The 14,472-nt window shown below is 32.9% G+C and overlaps 2 protein-coding genes across 2 annotated transcripts; one reads left to right on the forward strand and one right to left on the reverse strand.

The window, feature by feature from the left end:
• Positions 1 to 21: 21 nt before the first annotated feature.
• Positions 22 to 2,766, reverse strand: LOC105625000 (nuclear inhibitor of protein phosphatase 1). The gene is given in 7 exon segments (XM_012206376.1): positions 22 to 54; positions 57 to 383; positions 525 to 728; positions 812 to 1,032; positions 1,755 to 1,908; positions 2,411 to 2,471; positions 2,738 to 2,766. Coding segments are annotated over 7 exon segments (1,029 nt in total).
• Positions 2,767 to 3,791: 1,025 nt separating this feature from the next.
• Positions 3,792 to 14,069, forward strand: LOC105625109 (dynactin subunit 1). The gene is made up of 20 exons (XM_012206484.1): positions 3,792 to 3,959; positions 4,600 to 4,754; positions 5,158 to 5,190; positions 5,337 to 5,396; positions 7,172 to 7,319; positions 7,827 to 7,889; positions 9,293 to 9,430; positions 9,539 to 9,676; positions 9,788 to 10,027; positions 10,127 to 10,378; positions 10,853 to 10,969; positions 11,053 to 11,296; positions 11,385 to 11,667; positions 11,738 to 12,162; positions 12,229 to 12,465; positions 12,552 to 12,846; positions 12,919 to 13,114; positions 13,192 to 13,554; positions 13,645 to 13,776; positions 13,854 to 14,069. Exons 1-20 carry the CDS (start codon positions 3,792 to 3,794, stop codon positions 14,067 to 14,069), a joined length of 3,903 nt encoding a protein of 1,300 aa, XP_012061874.1.
• Positions 14,070 to 14,472: the final 403 nt, after the last annotated feature.

Below are 14,472 nucleotides of genomic sequence, written 5' to 3' on the forward strand. Positions count from 1 at the left end.
ACATATGAGTAATTCATCCTATTATACAAGCAGCGTTGGTANCGGTTTTTTTCCCAGGCCGTTGCCTCTTTGGCGTATTTCTTCTTCTTCGGTTCCATTACTCGCGGCTCCGTCGTACCTGGTATGTGCTCTTGTACATGCGGCACTTCCGTCTGTATCTGATTCGGCGTCATCTCCACCTCGGGTGCCGGATTAGGTAGCGCGATGCCAAGCCGCGATGTAAGAGCCGTAGAAAACGGATTTATCGAAGACATCGATGATGGTGTAAACTGCTCGGGAGGTAAATCGTGATAGAGTTGTGGAGTGGTAGACGTGGGTTGCATATGTTTCAGAGGATTGTGATCTTCCGCCAAGGATATAAGACCACCTTCCATACGCATTCTCTGTAATTATGAAACATATTCCTTTAATATGAAATTAAATAATTACAGCTAGTTATAGTTATTTAATTGTTATTTAATATTAAATCAAGCAATTTTGTAATCATGCAATTATTTCTCCTGAGAACCTTGCAAATGGCTCACCTTACTAGGAACAACTGTCGTTTGTACAAGATTACGAAATCTTCCAACTGATGGATCAACATCTTCCGGATTGATTACTTCTTCGTCATCATTGAAGGTGATTCCCTTTTTCTTTCGTTTACGCGTTGGTTTATGCATTTCGTCATCTGTTATGCCAAGCATAGAGATCCGTCGATTATGAGCTGTGTTAAATTCTGTTAAATTCTGAAATTACAATAGACTGAGTCACATTTAGCAGAAAATTTAGATGTTTTAACAATTTAATATATCAAATATTCGATACATACATCTAATTCTGTTTCTGTTTCTGGCAATCCCAGCAAACCGCCAGCGTCCATATCTTCAGATAATTTCTCCAATTCTTCGATAATAGGTCGGGCACCAGTTTGAGGTCTTTCTCTTATTATGTAATATCGAGTAGATGCCCCAAAGTGAAATGTACTGTCAATTGGTAACTGAGTTGGTTTATGTGCTTCCAAACGTAGATTTCCGATAAAGGTTCCATGTGCTGCAAAAAGTTATCAAGCTCATCTACTTAAAAATGCATAACATAATTCTATAAAAGAATATATTAAACTTTCTATAAATAAATTTCAAATAATTTTATAAATAAATATCTTATAAATAAAAATATTATAAATATTAAAATTTTTTTCTTAAACCCGTTTCTTCCCGTCCTATTTAAACGATAGCATCGTTTTAATTTCCTTCTCTACATATAAATATTTTATATATACATATAGAGCATTTTTTCAGTACTTTATACATATGGATTTTATATATATATATATATATATATACATATATGAAGAAAAAATTAAAAAGATGCTGTTTAAAAAATACAACAGAGGATAGAAATGGATTAACATCAATTTTACAACTTATTTAAAAAAAAAAGAAAACTTTGATATTCAATTTTAATTAAAAATCTTTCTTAAAAGAAGAGTATAGGTTTGTTTGCGTCACATGCTCCAATATGCTCCTGTAGCTCTTTTTCATTCCAATGCCCTCATTAGAGTGAGTAAGAACTATGGCAGGAACATGTTGGAGCGACGCGAACAAACCTATGATTGCATTTGATTTGATTGCTTTAAAATCATTAATCTGTCTTTATTATTTAATTAGTAAAACGGATAAGATAACACAGATAGAAGAATGCTGAAAACACACACTAAAAGTATCCAAATCAAACACAGCCTATATCTTAGCCAATGTAAGCTCTATACTTACTACTTCCCAGATCAACCAAAAATGCTCGATTCAGATGCTTGTGATAAACAAGAGCTGCATGAACGCGAGAACAAGACGCATGATCAATGCAGAAGTCATTCAGCTGTTGATTGCGACCAAATAGATAACACTTCTTTTCATCCACCATGAGTTTCTAATAAAGTAAGGTCTATGTGATACTTGGTTCATATAAGAATTCAATTACATATCATACAACTAGTAAAAATAACAAAAATGAATGAATTTATTAGAATATTTCTAATTTTATTTATCAATGCCTAATAAATTTGCTTATTTTTGTAATTTCACATTGTTTCGAGACATATAATTGACCTCCAACTCACACGAGTAAGACTATTCGAAAGTACTATCCGAATGTTAACAATGTCACTTTATTCATCGAATGTTAAACAAGAATAAAATTAGATTCAGAGTATGCTCCATTTGCTTACAATGCTTGCAGGTATTATTTATCCTTGTTATTTGATAAAAGAATGATATGATTTCCATGAGCATCAAATAGATTGTGAACATCAAATAGAACAAATCTTTGGAGGCACTCAAATAATATTTTCAAATGAGTTCTAATAATAGAATTCCAAGGGAATGATATGTCACTAAAGATACAGCTGATGTATATCTTGTATTGCCCCTACCTGTATCAACTTGTCATTCTTTAATACGTCCAGATGCAATCCCACCGGTGGCTTACCAGCCCTGAAAGAGATTATTAATTAATGTGTATACACGAAAATCGTGTTCCAATATACATTGCCAGTGCATACTATCTAATTCTATCGTTTATATTATGTATACTAGATTTTTAGTGTGGGAACGCGATTGAAATGTATCCAATATATCGCTAGCAGACATTCCCAGCCTTGCCGCGCGACGACAAACAATTCGAAACGTGCGATTCCATAAACAATAAACAGAATTGAATGATCAAGTTACGTCGCAAATGAGGAAGCTTTGAAACGTACCAGTTTGGAACCTCGTAATGGTTAGCCATTGTCGTCTACAACTTGCACGAACAATTCAAACAATCTCCCTCACTGCATTATTATAAGTGCGAGCGAAAACATAAATAATAACGGGCCATAATGGGCGATTCTTTCTGAACTATATCAGAATGCAAAAATGTACATACGAAAACAAATTAACAAATCCCGTCAGCAAAATACTATTACGAGAATGGAATCCTAAAGATCCTAGAAATCAAAGGCGTCGTTGAATCGGTTAGGTTAGTCGTCATCGCCATTATTTTTCAATATGATTGTCTGATTGGCTGTCTAAGGGTGTGTTCTATTTCACGTATGATGTGCATGATGTTATTTTTAGTATTGTTTAGTAGAATTTCTATCAGATTTGGAAATTTTTTTCTTCTTACTGGAAGATTTTTTGAAGGTACAAAAAATTTAAGAGAATTTTCAGGTGACTTTTGAAGAGGAAAATACAAAAAAGCCCAAATTACAGCTAAAATATTGAGAAAATCACAATATAAAATTATTTTGAACAGACTTGGCAACAGTGCCACATCTATTTTGTAAAACTGCAGATAAAATCATAGTGTCAAAAATTAATGTGATATGTATTTATGCTAACAAGAACTGCCAAGATTGAAGAATATCAATTAGATCGGTATGTTACTTGTATGTTCCTTTTTCACTGGCACAACCACCATGACGTCATAACAGTTTATCTGTCACAATCGTTCTGTCACTACTGTCAGTAGTATCAGCGCAGTACTGTGATTAGTGATATCGAATTTCAGATTTCGGAGCAGCATAACATCGACAATACTTCGACGTAGGCGACAATACTTCGTCCTGTCCTCTTGGACACTCTTGGAGAGATTCATTGAAACTCTATCGAGGATCTAGAAACTCGTGGCACTCAGTTTATCCTGTCACAAATAAAATATTACTCTGTGTGTAGAGCGGCGAGCGACACACATAGGAATCGAGAGAATCGCGCGGATCGCGCGTACAGGTTAATGCGTTCGTCTAGGGCGAGTCTTGATTGACGGATACAGAGATGTCATTCAAAATCGGACAACGCGTCGAGGTCCCCGTGAAGGAATGCCAAGGCGTGATCGCCTATATCGGTTATCCGGCGTTTGCGTCGGGTAAATGGATCGGCGTGATACTCGACGAACCAAAGGGGAAAAACAATGGCAGCGTCAAGGGACAGGTGTACTTCAAGGTAAATCAACAGAGAAACATACCGATACTTAAGGGTGACCTCGACCAAACTCTAATTAACTTCGATTGACGATTGATTTAACTGGCAGAATTGCTTGCAATAAAAATTTTAAATTATAAATATTTCACTTGTCTTTATAATCTGTTTTTTTAAGTGTTGAACGATAAAAGATAATTCTAATATTAATGAAATGATATGAATATTATTTGATAAATTACCACTAATTAAGTTAATTGGAATTTAACAGAAGTTTGTATACAATCAATGACAATTATATTTATTTTTTCTGAGAACAGATATTGTTTCTGTTACAGTGAATCAATCACACACATTTGCATTATATTAGAATATAGTACTAAAAGTTGCCATATATGAAATTACAAAATTAACCATTCGATGACAATGTTGGACTTTAGAGTAGGATTACGCTGTATATCTCAAGATTATGTTATAGCAGAAGATCTTTTTTTAATCTTCTACTAGGTTATATTAGAACTCTTTTTCACTTTAAACATATATCTATCTTCCTTCAAATTCCAAAAATATATACTAGTTCAGTCACAAAAAACGGACGGAGTTTTATTTACTTATGAAGGTAGAAAAAAAAGCATATTTATGTTGTTTATTTTTATTGTCACAGTGCGCAGAGAATCATGGTATGTTTGCACGCCAAACGCAACTTATTCTATTGGACGAGGCTGGCAATAGAACTGAGCCTGTTAGCCCATCATCTGCAGGCAGTAATGCCACGACACCTGATGATAGCGCCGCTAGAGCCAGGAGTCGATTAAATAGGTAAGTTGTTAAATTTAAATATCAGATTGCATTGAAAAATTTTGGTTAGATTTAAAAAAGAAACATTCTTAAATAAAAAATATATATAATTTTTTCTATAACAAGTGCAGTAAACTGTAAATATTATCAGCGTACTACAATAATAGATTATTTTAATTTTACTATTAAATATAAATGCTGTAGAGTATTTTGACACTTTTAGAATAATATACTATCTTTTAAAATGTAAGCAGAGTATAAATTATGCGTTTGGCTTTGCGTCGAGACACTACTGTGTCTCCAGATTTTCAAGATCTCCAAATTTGTATCAAAAAGTAATCTGTTCATTGTCAAATTCAGTGTGATTTATAAATTTAAAAGAAAGAATATTTGAACTTATGTATTTTTACAATTTTCATGCTAGCATTAGTATGCGTCGAAGGAATGAGCCTACAGCGTAAGTTTTCCATTTTGTGATAATATCAATGTAAAAAAATATTTCGTTATTTTGCCATAGAATTTCTTGTATAAATAAATAGGCGAATAGGCGAGTGTAATGTAATTAATAAAGTCTTAAATATAATTATATGCTGCTCATAAAAGTGTACGGAGAAAAACATCTCCTGCGAATGTTACTCGCCAGCAAACTGACAAACTTTCTGGGTAAGATTACTGCAAGCGAAATTTTAACAAACGGAATTTATGTCAGCAAGGTGTATTTTTTTATCTTTACTGCTTATAGAAAATCACAATTATCTCATGATTCTGTCAAAATGCCAATCTCCCACTATTGAACATCTAAAACATTCTGCAGCCTTAAAGCACAAACAAGTTGCTAATATGCCTGTTATGTATAGCTTTTACAATATGCGTATTTATTTTCAGTTAATAAACAATTAGCGATTATTTCTGTTGTGCTTGTTATCGTGTCACGAAAATTGCACTGCTAAATATTGCAAGCATTTTATTTATTAATTTAATTTAAATTTACATTTTTATAAGATATTTATAAGATATTTATATTTTTTTCATATTTTTCATAATGTGTCAAAACTTTTTACGGACATATAATTATGTGAATATATTGTTACAATATTTTTACTGCGATTTTTATTATTTTATGTGCAGGTTTTTATTTCTTCATTTCTTTATTTTAACATAAATAATATAAGTTTAAGTTAGAGTTTCCATCACGATTGATGCTTTACGGCCAGCTTAGTACAGCAAATGTATACAGTACCCTCCATAAGTCTGAGAATCCTATGTTTTACAGGCTTATAAATAATTATTTAATTGAAAAAAGATGAAATAAAAATAAAAGTACATATATACATATATTATCTATAACGTATGTATGTACTGAAAGCAAAAAGTATTCATACAAGGAAATTTTTTATAAAAAAAGTCTTATTTGTAAAAAATAAACATTAATTAGCAATTTTATACAATAAATATATTCTGTTTTAACATAAACAAACGAGCTTCGCATGTATTCCTAATTTTAGAAGCTAAATTTCTCGATTGTACGAATACTTTTTGAGCATCAAAATAAGAATTTTTAATTTTCGCTTATTTTTCAGATGATATATATATATTTTCTATAATTAATACACATCTTTTTAGTATATATAATTTTAAGAAACATATCTATTTTATTATTATGAATAAATTGTTAATTACTCACCAAGAAATAATTGTCAATTAAACGTCGAATCGACGTCGAATTGATGTTGAAATCATTGTATTGATATCGATTCGACATCAATTTGATGACTCATTTCTCGCTAGATAATATTTTTAAAACTAAAGTTTTTTAAAAAAATATTTTTTCTGATTTTTCTCTTTTTTAAAAGATTTTTTAAAAAATATATTCTCTACGAATACTTTTTATACTCACTGTATGTATTTTTATTTCATCTTTTTTCAAAGATTTTTTTAAAGATTTAATAATATGCTATTAAAATATGGAATTTAATTAAAATTTTAATTAAAAATGATTTATTCGAACTCTAATTCTTCGGGGCCATTTTACAATTTTTACGGTTTGAAATCAACTTGCGATCCAAATAGTTTACCACTTTTGTAGAAACCGTTAAACTACAATTAAATGATCTGTGTATATACAACGAACACAAATACGACAAACAAGTGACAATATATATATATAAACAATACACCAAAGCACGAAATTCAATCTTGAGCACTTTGATGCTATGAAATGATTGTCCAACATATTTTCGGCATGTACAAGCTAGGTGTTTTAGATAAATGTTTATCGTCATTTAGATGTCTTACAAAGTATTTAAACCAAAACATGTATAGATCTGCCATGTAATGGCTTTCCTGTAAAACATAGGGTGTTCCCAAAATTATAGAGGGTACTGTACAAAAATATAATTTATTAAATATCGTTAATTATTTCGTGTTATTTTTTACAGTTCTCGATTATCCTTATCTGGCAGTAGAACATTATTAAGTGCCCCGAGTACAGAAAGCCTAACTGGATCATTGCACGAACGTAGAGACGGCGGCGAGTCATTAATCCCAGCACCAACATCGACTTCGAAGCGTGCCTCATTTGTTGAGGTAAGATGTACTATAAATTGCAATAAAAATTATAAAAACTTTACTTATACCAATATATACATTATATATTTTCTATATCTTACTATTTATATCAATTAAGTAATAAGTGCAAAAAAATTATCTATAAAAAAATGTTATTCAGAAGATTTAAGGCATGACGTACATATGATGAATGATGTAATTTCTGTGAACAAATTAGCTACTGTATTTTTATGATATATTTTCATCGTTTTTGACTAACAAACAGGTGATCTGATATTTTCAAATCTATAGGTTTTTTTAATTGTGTACATTTTGTATGTTTCTTACATTCACATGCAAAGAATATCCTATTCTGTGACTCGGCCAATTAAATATAATTGTGCACGTCTGACCGAAAAGTGTGTTTGAATAAGGTAGAAATTAATGACGAAAATTAAAAGAAAAGGAGTGTAAATTTGTAAAACCAAGTCAGAGAATTCCATTGGCATAGAATGATTCATATGGGAATGCACGTACGTGTTTCAGAAGTCCCCTAGCACGAGCTCGCCTCCCGGCAAAAAGCCAAAGGCCCAAGATGATCAAAATAATGTAATTAATACTCATTAATTGTAATATCTCAACTTTTTTAATACATCACCTTTCTAATATCTTGTTCTTTCTCATACTAGCTGTTTGTCGATCATAAAGCATCAACACATATTATTTTTCGTAACAAAAACAGTGTCATTGCACTTTTAACGGATATATCCGTTCATCCTTAGTGGATTATCAATTTATTAATGACATATTAGGGTCATATTCCGTAACAATATTCCTTAACAATGTTATTATTGAATTATTGTCGTTAGTAAAAAAAACTTTCTTATTCTATAACAACAAAATAGCGACGAAAATTGTTGTAAATTCAATGACAGCCGGAAACTTCATGGAATAAGTTGGAATGGATTTCAATTAGGGAATTATTTTTTGTTTTTCCTAGAAAATACAATAAAAATCTAGTTAATAATCAAATAATTCCATAATACATATCTTGGAGAGAGGTGTTTGTTATGTTGAGTTTATGACAATTTTATTAATTTTTTATTAATGAATAACAGTTATCATTTATAGAAAAGGAAAAATTGTTCACTAATGACAATTGTAAAACAATAATATCATTAAAAATTACAGAATAGGACCCTTAATTTTGGTTTACTCTTTGCATTATGTTTAATTATACATCAGCTTCATTAACTGAGTTCTATGATGCTTCGATAGTTTACGATACACAATGGGAAGGTATGTTCTGCATCGCCTCGTCCTTCCACGGTTAGGAATTGAATTCCCCTCGTGTTTGTGTTACAAGCTTATAATAATACTAACATTTAGCACGGATGGGTTTTATATATCTTCAAGGTGTAGCTTTGCCTGATCAGTAATTTTTTCAGAGTTATAATTGTCAAAAGTTAATGAGGATATGCAAATAAACACATGTGTAAGTCGTTAGGACCTAATAGATAAGATAGTATCAATGCTCTGACTTTAGTTATATCCTGTGTAAATGTATCACATAACACGATTCAACTCATCAACTGGATCTTCCTCTATATATTCGTTAGTACTAATAGAAGTTTCGGTGTAGCTTGTTGGTGTTTTGCTATTGCAACTAATCTCTCATTTATCACCATGAAACAGACTAATTTTATAATATTCGATTGTAAATACAGAAACAACGACATTATCGTAATCATATACGGATTCTCATATATAGGTAATGTGGGGTGTTTTTTTCATTGCCGCATTTTGAGAATAATTACGTTATCTTTGTTTGCCATTCATATACCGTTTAGTTATACCTAGTGTGTATATGCGTTTCAAGCACAGGTACACAGGTCCAGAGGACTTTGAAGAAACTCTTTGGCGACACACAATTCTTTTATGCGATAATAAAAAGAACACCCAACGGTACAAAATGCAAATGTATCTTATTCTTTTCCCTTTCTGTAATCCAGACAGGTTTTGTAGAAACGTTGAAACCGCAATTCGTACCCGGTCAAGTCATGGCAGGTTCAGCAGCGGCTGCAAACTTAGTAGAAGAAAAATTGTCACACTTGCAACTTGTGCAAGAAAACGATAATTTAAAATCTCAGGTAAATTTCATTTACAATAATTTTGATCTTTTTTTTTACTGTTCCCTCATATAAAATTATTTACCTTGTTGTGTAAAATTATGATGTACATACATATACAAATTGTAGGTACGTGATCTTACTGAGAAAGTAGAAACGCTGCGTGTAAAACGAATGCAAGACAAGGAAAGGATAAAAGATTTCGAAAAAACGAAACTTCAAGTTGAACAGCTTCTTGAATTTAAGGCCAAAGTTATGGAAAGTCAAGTGAGTATATATAATAAGTAGAGATATGATATGATAAAGATCTTTATTTAACGAGTTTACTTTTTTAATTTTCAAAAATAAATTTCTTAATTTCTATTTATGTTATCAAAGGCAAGTCTACAAAGAGAACTTCAACGAGCTCGACAAGAAGCCAGAGAAGCTCATGTAGCAAGGGAACAATATCAAGAAGAAATGTCTGATCTTGCAGAAACAGTAGAAATGGCTACATTAGATAAAGAAATGGCGGAAGAAAAGGCTGAAACTCTCCAAATCGAGTTAGAGCAACTTAAGGAAAAATTGGAGGAACAAACATTAGATCTAGAGATATTACGTACAGAAATGTCTGAACGGGTATAATATTTCATTTTTATAATATTTAATTTTTATAAAAGTTTTGTATCTTTCTTATTTGATATATATTTAAATAACATTATTATTTTCGCAAATTAGGCAGCCGGCGGTGGATCAACTACGGGAACTTCGAGTTACGAAGTAAAGCAATTGGAACAACAAAATAATAGGTTGCGTGAAACGCTCGTGAAAATGCGCGATTTATCGGCGCACGAGAAACACGAATTCCAAAAATTGCAAAAGGATATGGATCAGAAAAAATCTGAGATCTTGGAATTAGGTCGCACGAAAGAAAAATTGTCGGCACGGGTCGAAGAAATGGAACATCAGATAGCAGATCTACAAGAACAAGTATATTATTTATATCACATATTATTTATATAACATTATTTATAATAACATCAATTTGTATATAATAACTAAAAATCAATATGCTTAGACTAAAAATTTTAAAACAAATTAAATGATAAAAGCTATGATGTTATGGAGGATGTTAAGTGCTAATAAATGAATTTTATTATTACAATAATTCAATACATGTTATACGTTCGATCCTCATTAAATCATTCTCAGTAACATAAAAATATATAAATAAAAAAGGTCACAAATTACAAAAGTATCGAATAACATGTTCAAATATAATTTAATAACAATTCCTATAATTAAAATTACGAAGAATCTACTTCTCTCGTCATTCCTCCAATATTCCTCGGCTTGTAGTGATAAAGATACCTCTGTCCAATCAATTTCTCTTCTCAATCGCAAGTCAATTATTAAAAAATAAAATATATAAAAATTAAATTTATGCTTAAATGTTTCTTTTAGGTCGATGCAGCGTTAGGAGCCGAAGAGATGGTCGAGGTATTAGGCGAGAGGAAAATGGCGTTGGAGGAAAAAGTGGCTGAACTGGAAGAGGCTGTTGCAGATTTGGAAGCTCTGCAAGTACGTAGTCCCTATACTTTGTATTGCAAGAAACATATATAATCTATAATGTATAACGAATAATATACTGCAAATCTGTTCAGGATATGTCAGATCAACTGGCTGAATCGTCCAAAGAATTAGAGCTGGAACTTCGCGAGGAATTGGATCTTGCACTTGGAGCAGCGCGCGATGCCCAGCGACATCGGGACGCCGCGCTGGAGACGTTGGCGGATCGTGAATTAACCATTACAAAGTTCCGTGAACTTACGCATCAGTTGCAAGAACAATGTTTGCAGTTGCAGCAACGAGTACAGTCAACAGAATCTACCAAGACTAATGTTCGAGGTAACATAGGAAATATAGGATAGAAATATATAAAATTTTATTGACTAAGTTATTTTTTTTATAAATTCTCATATCATTTATGATTTAGGTGCGGACCAACAACTTGCGGAAATATTAGACTTCCAGAAGACATTTGCCGAGACTCGAGCACAAACTAAAGCGGTCGATCTTGAATTACGTCGCTTAGATGCTGAGGAAGCGCGAAACCATGTGTGCTATTTGCTATCCTTCATGCCTCCTGCATTTTTGACTCGCGGTGGAGATCATGACGCAATATTGACGCTCTTATTAATACCGAGAATGACACAAAAAACGGAGATATTAATTTCGCAAGTTCGAGAAAAGTACAGATCGATTGAAAAGATAGACAGGTACTACTAATCTTATTTTCGCGTAAGCTATTTAGATTATTTGTACAATATTCAATTTTTTTTATTACAGAACTTCTGTAGTGAGAGGTCACTCGATAGCACAATATTCATTTAGATCTCGTTTGTGCTCGCATATGTATGCCTTACAAACCACTTTGGGTTGCTTTGAGTCAGCTTTAAACTCATGCAATTCGGAAATGTTACTTAAAGCGGGAGCGGCTTATCCGGAAATGGCGGCGCAGGAAAAGTCCTTAGACTCATTGATAGAACTGGCTAAGAGAGATCAGTTGGACGAGAATTTGCCGATGGACGCGATCGAGAAATGTTGCGGATACTTTGCCACAATGTTCTCCGTGCTCTTCAGTGAAAATATAGCTGTTAATCAGGCACGTTTAATCGTGAATGGCACGAGAACTTTGGGCAATACATGCGATGCCATAGCTACTGATGCTGCGGCGATTAAAGTACTGATACAAGGAGAAAGTGCTGATATAGGTATGTAATATTTGATAATTAAAATTGACTTATGTAAATGTTACTATAGCATTCTTCATATTTAAGGTAAACTTTGTCAGCATGTTGAAACAACATGCGAAGTGATCCAGCAGCATTTGAAATCAGCTAGAAGACGAGTACCACGCGATCACGCTGGTCCAGCATTTTCTGTAGGCGCCAATTTAGGATTAGATAAAGATTGCAACGAACAATTTTCTACATGTTATCAACATGGTGTGAAGATCACGAAGACACTTCAGTATTTATTGAAAAGTGCCTTGCATGCTATTACCGAAAATGGCGGTAGGTTTTTTTTAGATAGACTTTCTCGAAAAATCTATTTTTGTAATATTTTTAAAAGTGAATTCAATTTTTTATAAATTTTTCAGATTTAGACACAGGATTACCGGCCGATAAATTGAAGGAGATGGCTGCAACATCCAGCGAAAAAGTATACGATACAGAAGATCTGGGTCCCGTAGCTACTATTAAGGCTAGTTTAACGGTAATACAGCAACTAGCGGCAAATCTGGCACAGAAAATGGCCGAGTGTGAGAATGAATTAGCTATAAGCGGACAAACACAAAGTCGGCAACAATCTAAGGAGAGCGAGCAAATAACACCAATTGTGGCTAGAGCGAATTCTGTTAGGAAGGAGTCGGAAGAAACGAAAATACTCAGCAGGTACATATATTTCCATTAGCTTTATATAATTTCAAGATTTTTTGAGATAATTTTTTGACATTTTCAAATTAGAAAACTCGAAGCAAGGGATAGTGATATACGCGAGGCGAGATTAGCTTTACGAGAGAAGCAAGAAGAATTATCTGAAATGACATTGCGGAAGGAGTTGGCCGAGAAGCGTTTTGCGACACAGCAGCATGAACACGAAATGAATGTCGAGAAGTTGAAGAGAAAATTAGAAGAGGCACAAAATCAATTAAAACGCAAGGTATCTCTTTTTTTGCCACTATTCATATATCGTATCCTTATATTTCTTTATCGATTTCTCCATGTTTTTCTTGGTAGGAAAAAGAATTCGAAGAAACAATGGATCATCTTCAAACCGATATCGATAGCTTAGAAACAGAGAAGGGACAATTGAAGGAAAAGCTGAAGTCGATTGGCAAGAAAACGATATCAGTGTCTGGCACAGACAGTATGATGGGAAGCACTTCGATAACGAGTACTTTGGACAACAAATATTATGTACAGGAGATAAACGCTCTCAAGCAAGCTTTGAATAATGAACATCAGCAAAAGAAGAAAATAATGTGCGCTGTCTTGCGTCAAAAGTTAGATCGTTTGGAACCATTGCCATCGCCGACAAATCTTAAATCTCTGGATACAAAAATTCAAGAGTTGCGAAAGAAGACTACTGATCTCGTCAAGGTAATTATAGTTTGATAAATCATTGTTAATTATTATTACATCCAAATATTTTCCTATGTATACATATGAATACATTTATTCATATTTCAGGATGTGGAAAAGACTTTGGTATATCCAACAGTTCCCGATTTAAGACGTAAAGTGCCCGAAATGTCTTATCATTATTTATTGGAACGTCAAAGAAACATTATGCAACTGAAGGAACGAGTTGACGAGCTAGTAGTAAGTGGAGATAAAAAATAAACAGTGAAAAAATTAATGCAATGTAAATTACTGAATATTTAAAATATATTTGTTAGGCTCAAGTACGTCGCGAGGCTATCAAACGCACACCAGGTGGAAGAGCAGAAGCGAATTTCGCTGTGTATCCGAATCGCGAGATGGCGGCAGCAATGCAGGAACACAAATTACTTGCCGCCGAAATAAAGATCCCCTACAATGGCCCAGAACAATCCTTCTCTGTCAATGTAGGACCGCAAGAACTTAGAAAAATTCACACTCTATTATATTATTAAGAATCTACATTGCTTCATTATTTATTTCGATAAAATATATGCTCACAGATAAAATATATGCTCCTCACAATGTGTCGTGCATAAGAGACTATCTTTCTAATTTTTTCATGATAGCAATTTTTTTTTATACTACGTTGCCGTACCCTGTGCTCTATAAAAATGAAACGAGATAATTATACATATTATTATGAATAACGTGATATTAACTAGGCTTTTATATAGAATTTTGTCATGTATCGCTGCGAAAAAGGTACAGGGCAGATCTAGTAATTCGTAATTTGCACTTGTGCAATGTTTATTTATTTCCGATGGGCTACAGTGCGATGACCGGCGCATCGCAGCTGGGAGGCTCTTTTTTTCAGTGTTCATTACGTTTATAAACGCAATGTTATTTAGTATTAAC

Source organism: Atta cephalotes, assembly GCF_000143395.1.
Source record: "Atta cephalotes unplaced genomic scaffold scaffold00001, whole genome shotgun sequence".
Taxonomy (NCBI): Eukaryota; Metazoa; Arthropoda; class Insecta; order Hymenoptera; family Formicidae; genus Atta; species Atta cephalotes.

Excerpts from the sequence above, each read along its gene's own strand:
- LOC105625109 (XM_012206484.1), top strand. The coding sequence starts at position 3,792 with ATGTCATTCAAAATCGGACAACGCGTCGAGGTCCCCGTGAAGGAATGC. Across the intron at positions 7,320-7,826 it reads AGCGTGCCTCATTTGTTGAG|AAGTCCCCTAGCACGAGCTC; the intron begins GTAAGATGTACT and ends TACGTGTTTCAG. Across the intron at positions 13,555-13,644 it reads AGACTACTGATCTCGTCAAG|GATGTGGAAAAGACTTTGGT; the intron begins GTAATTATAGTT and ends TTCATATTTCAG.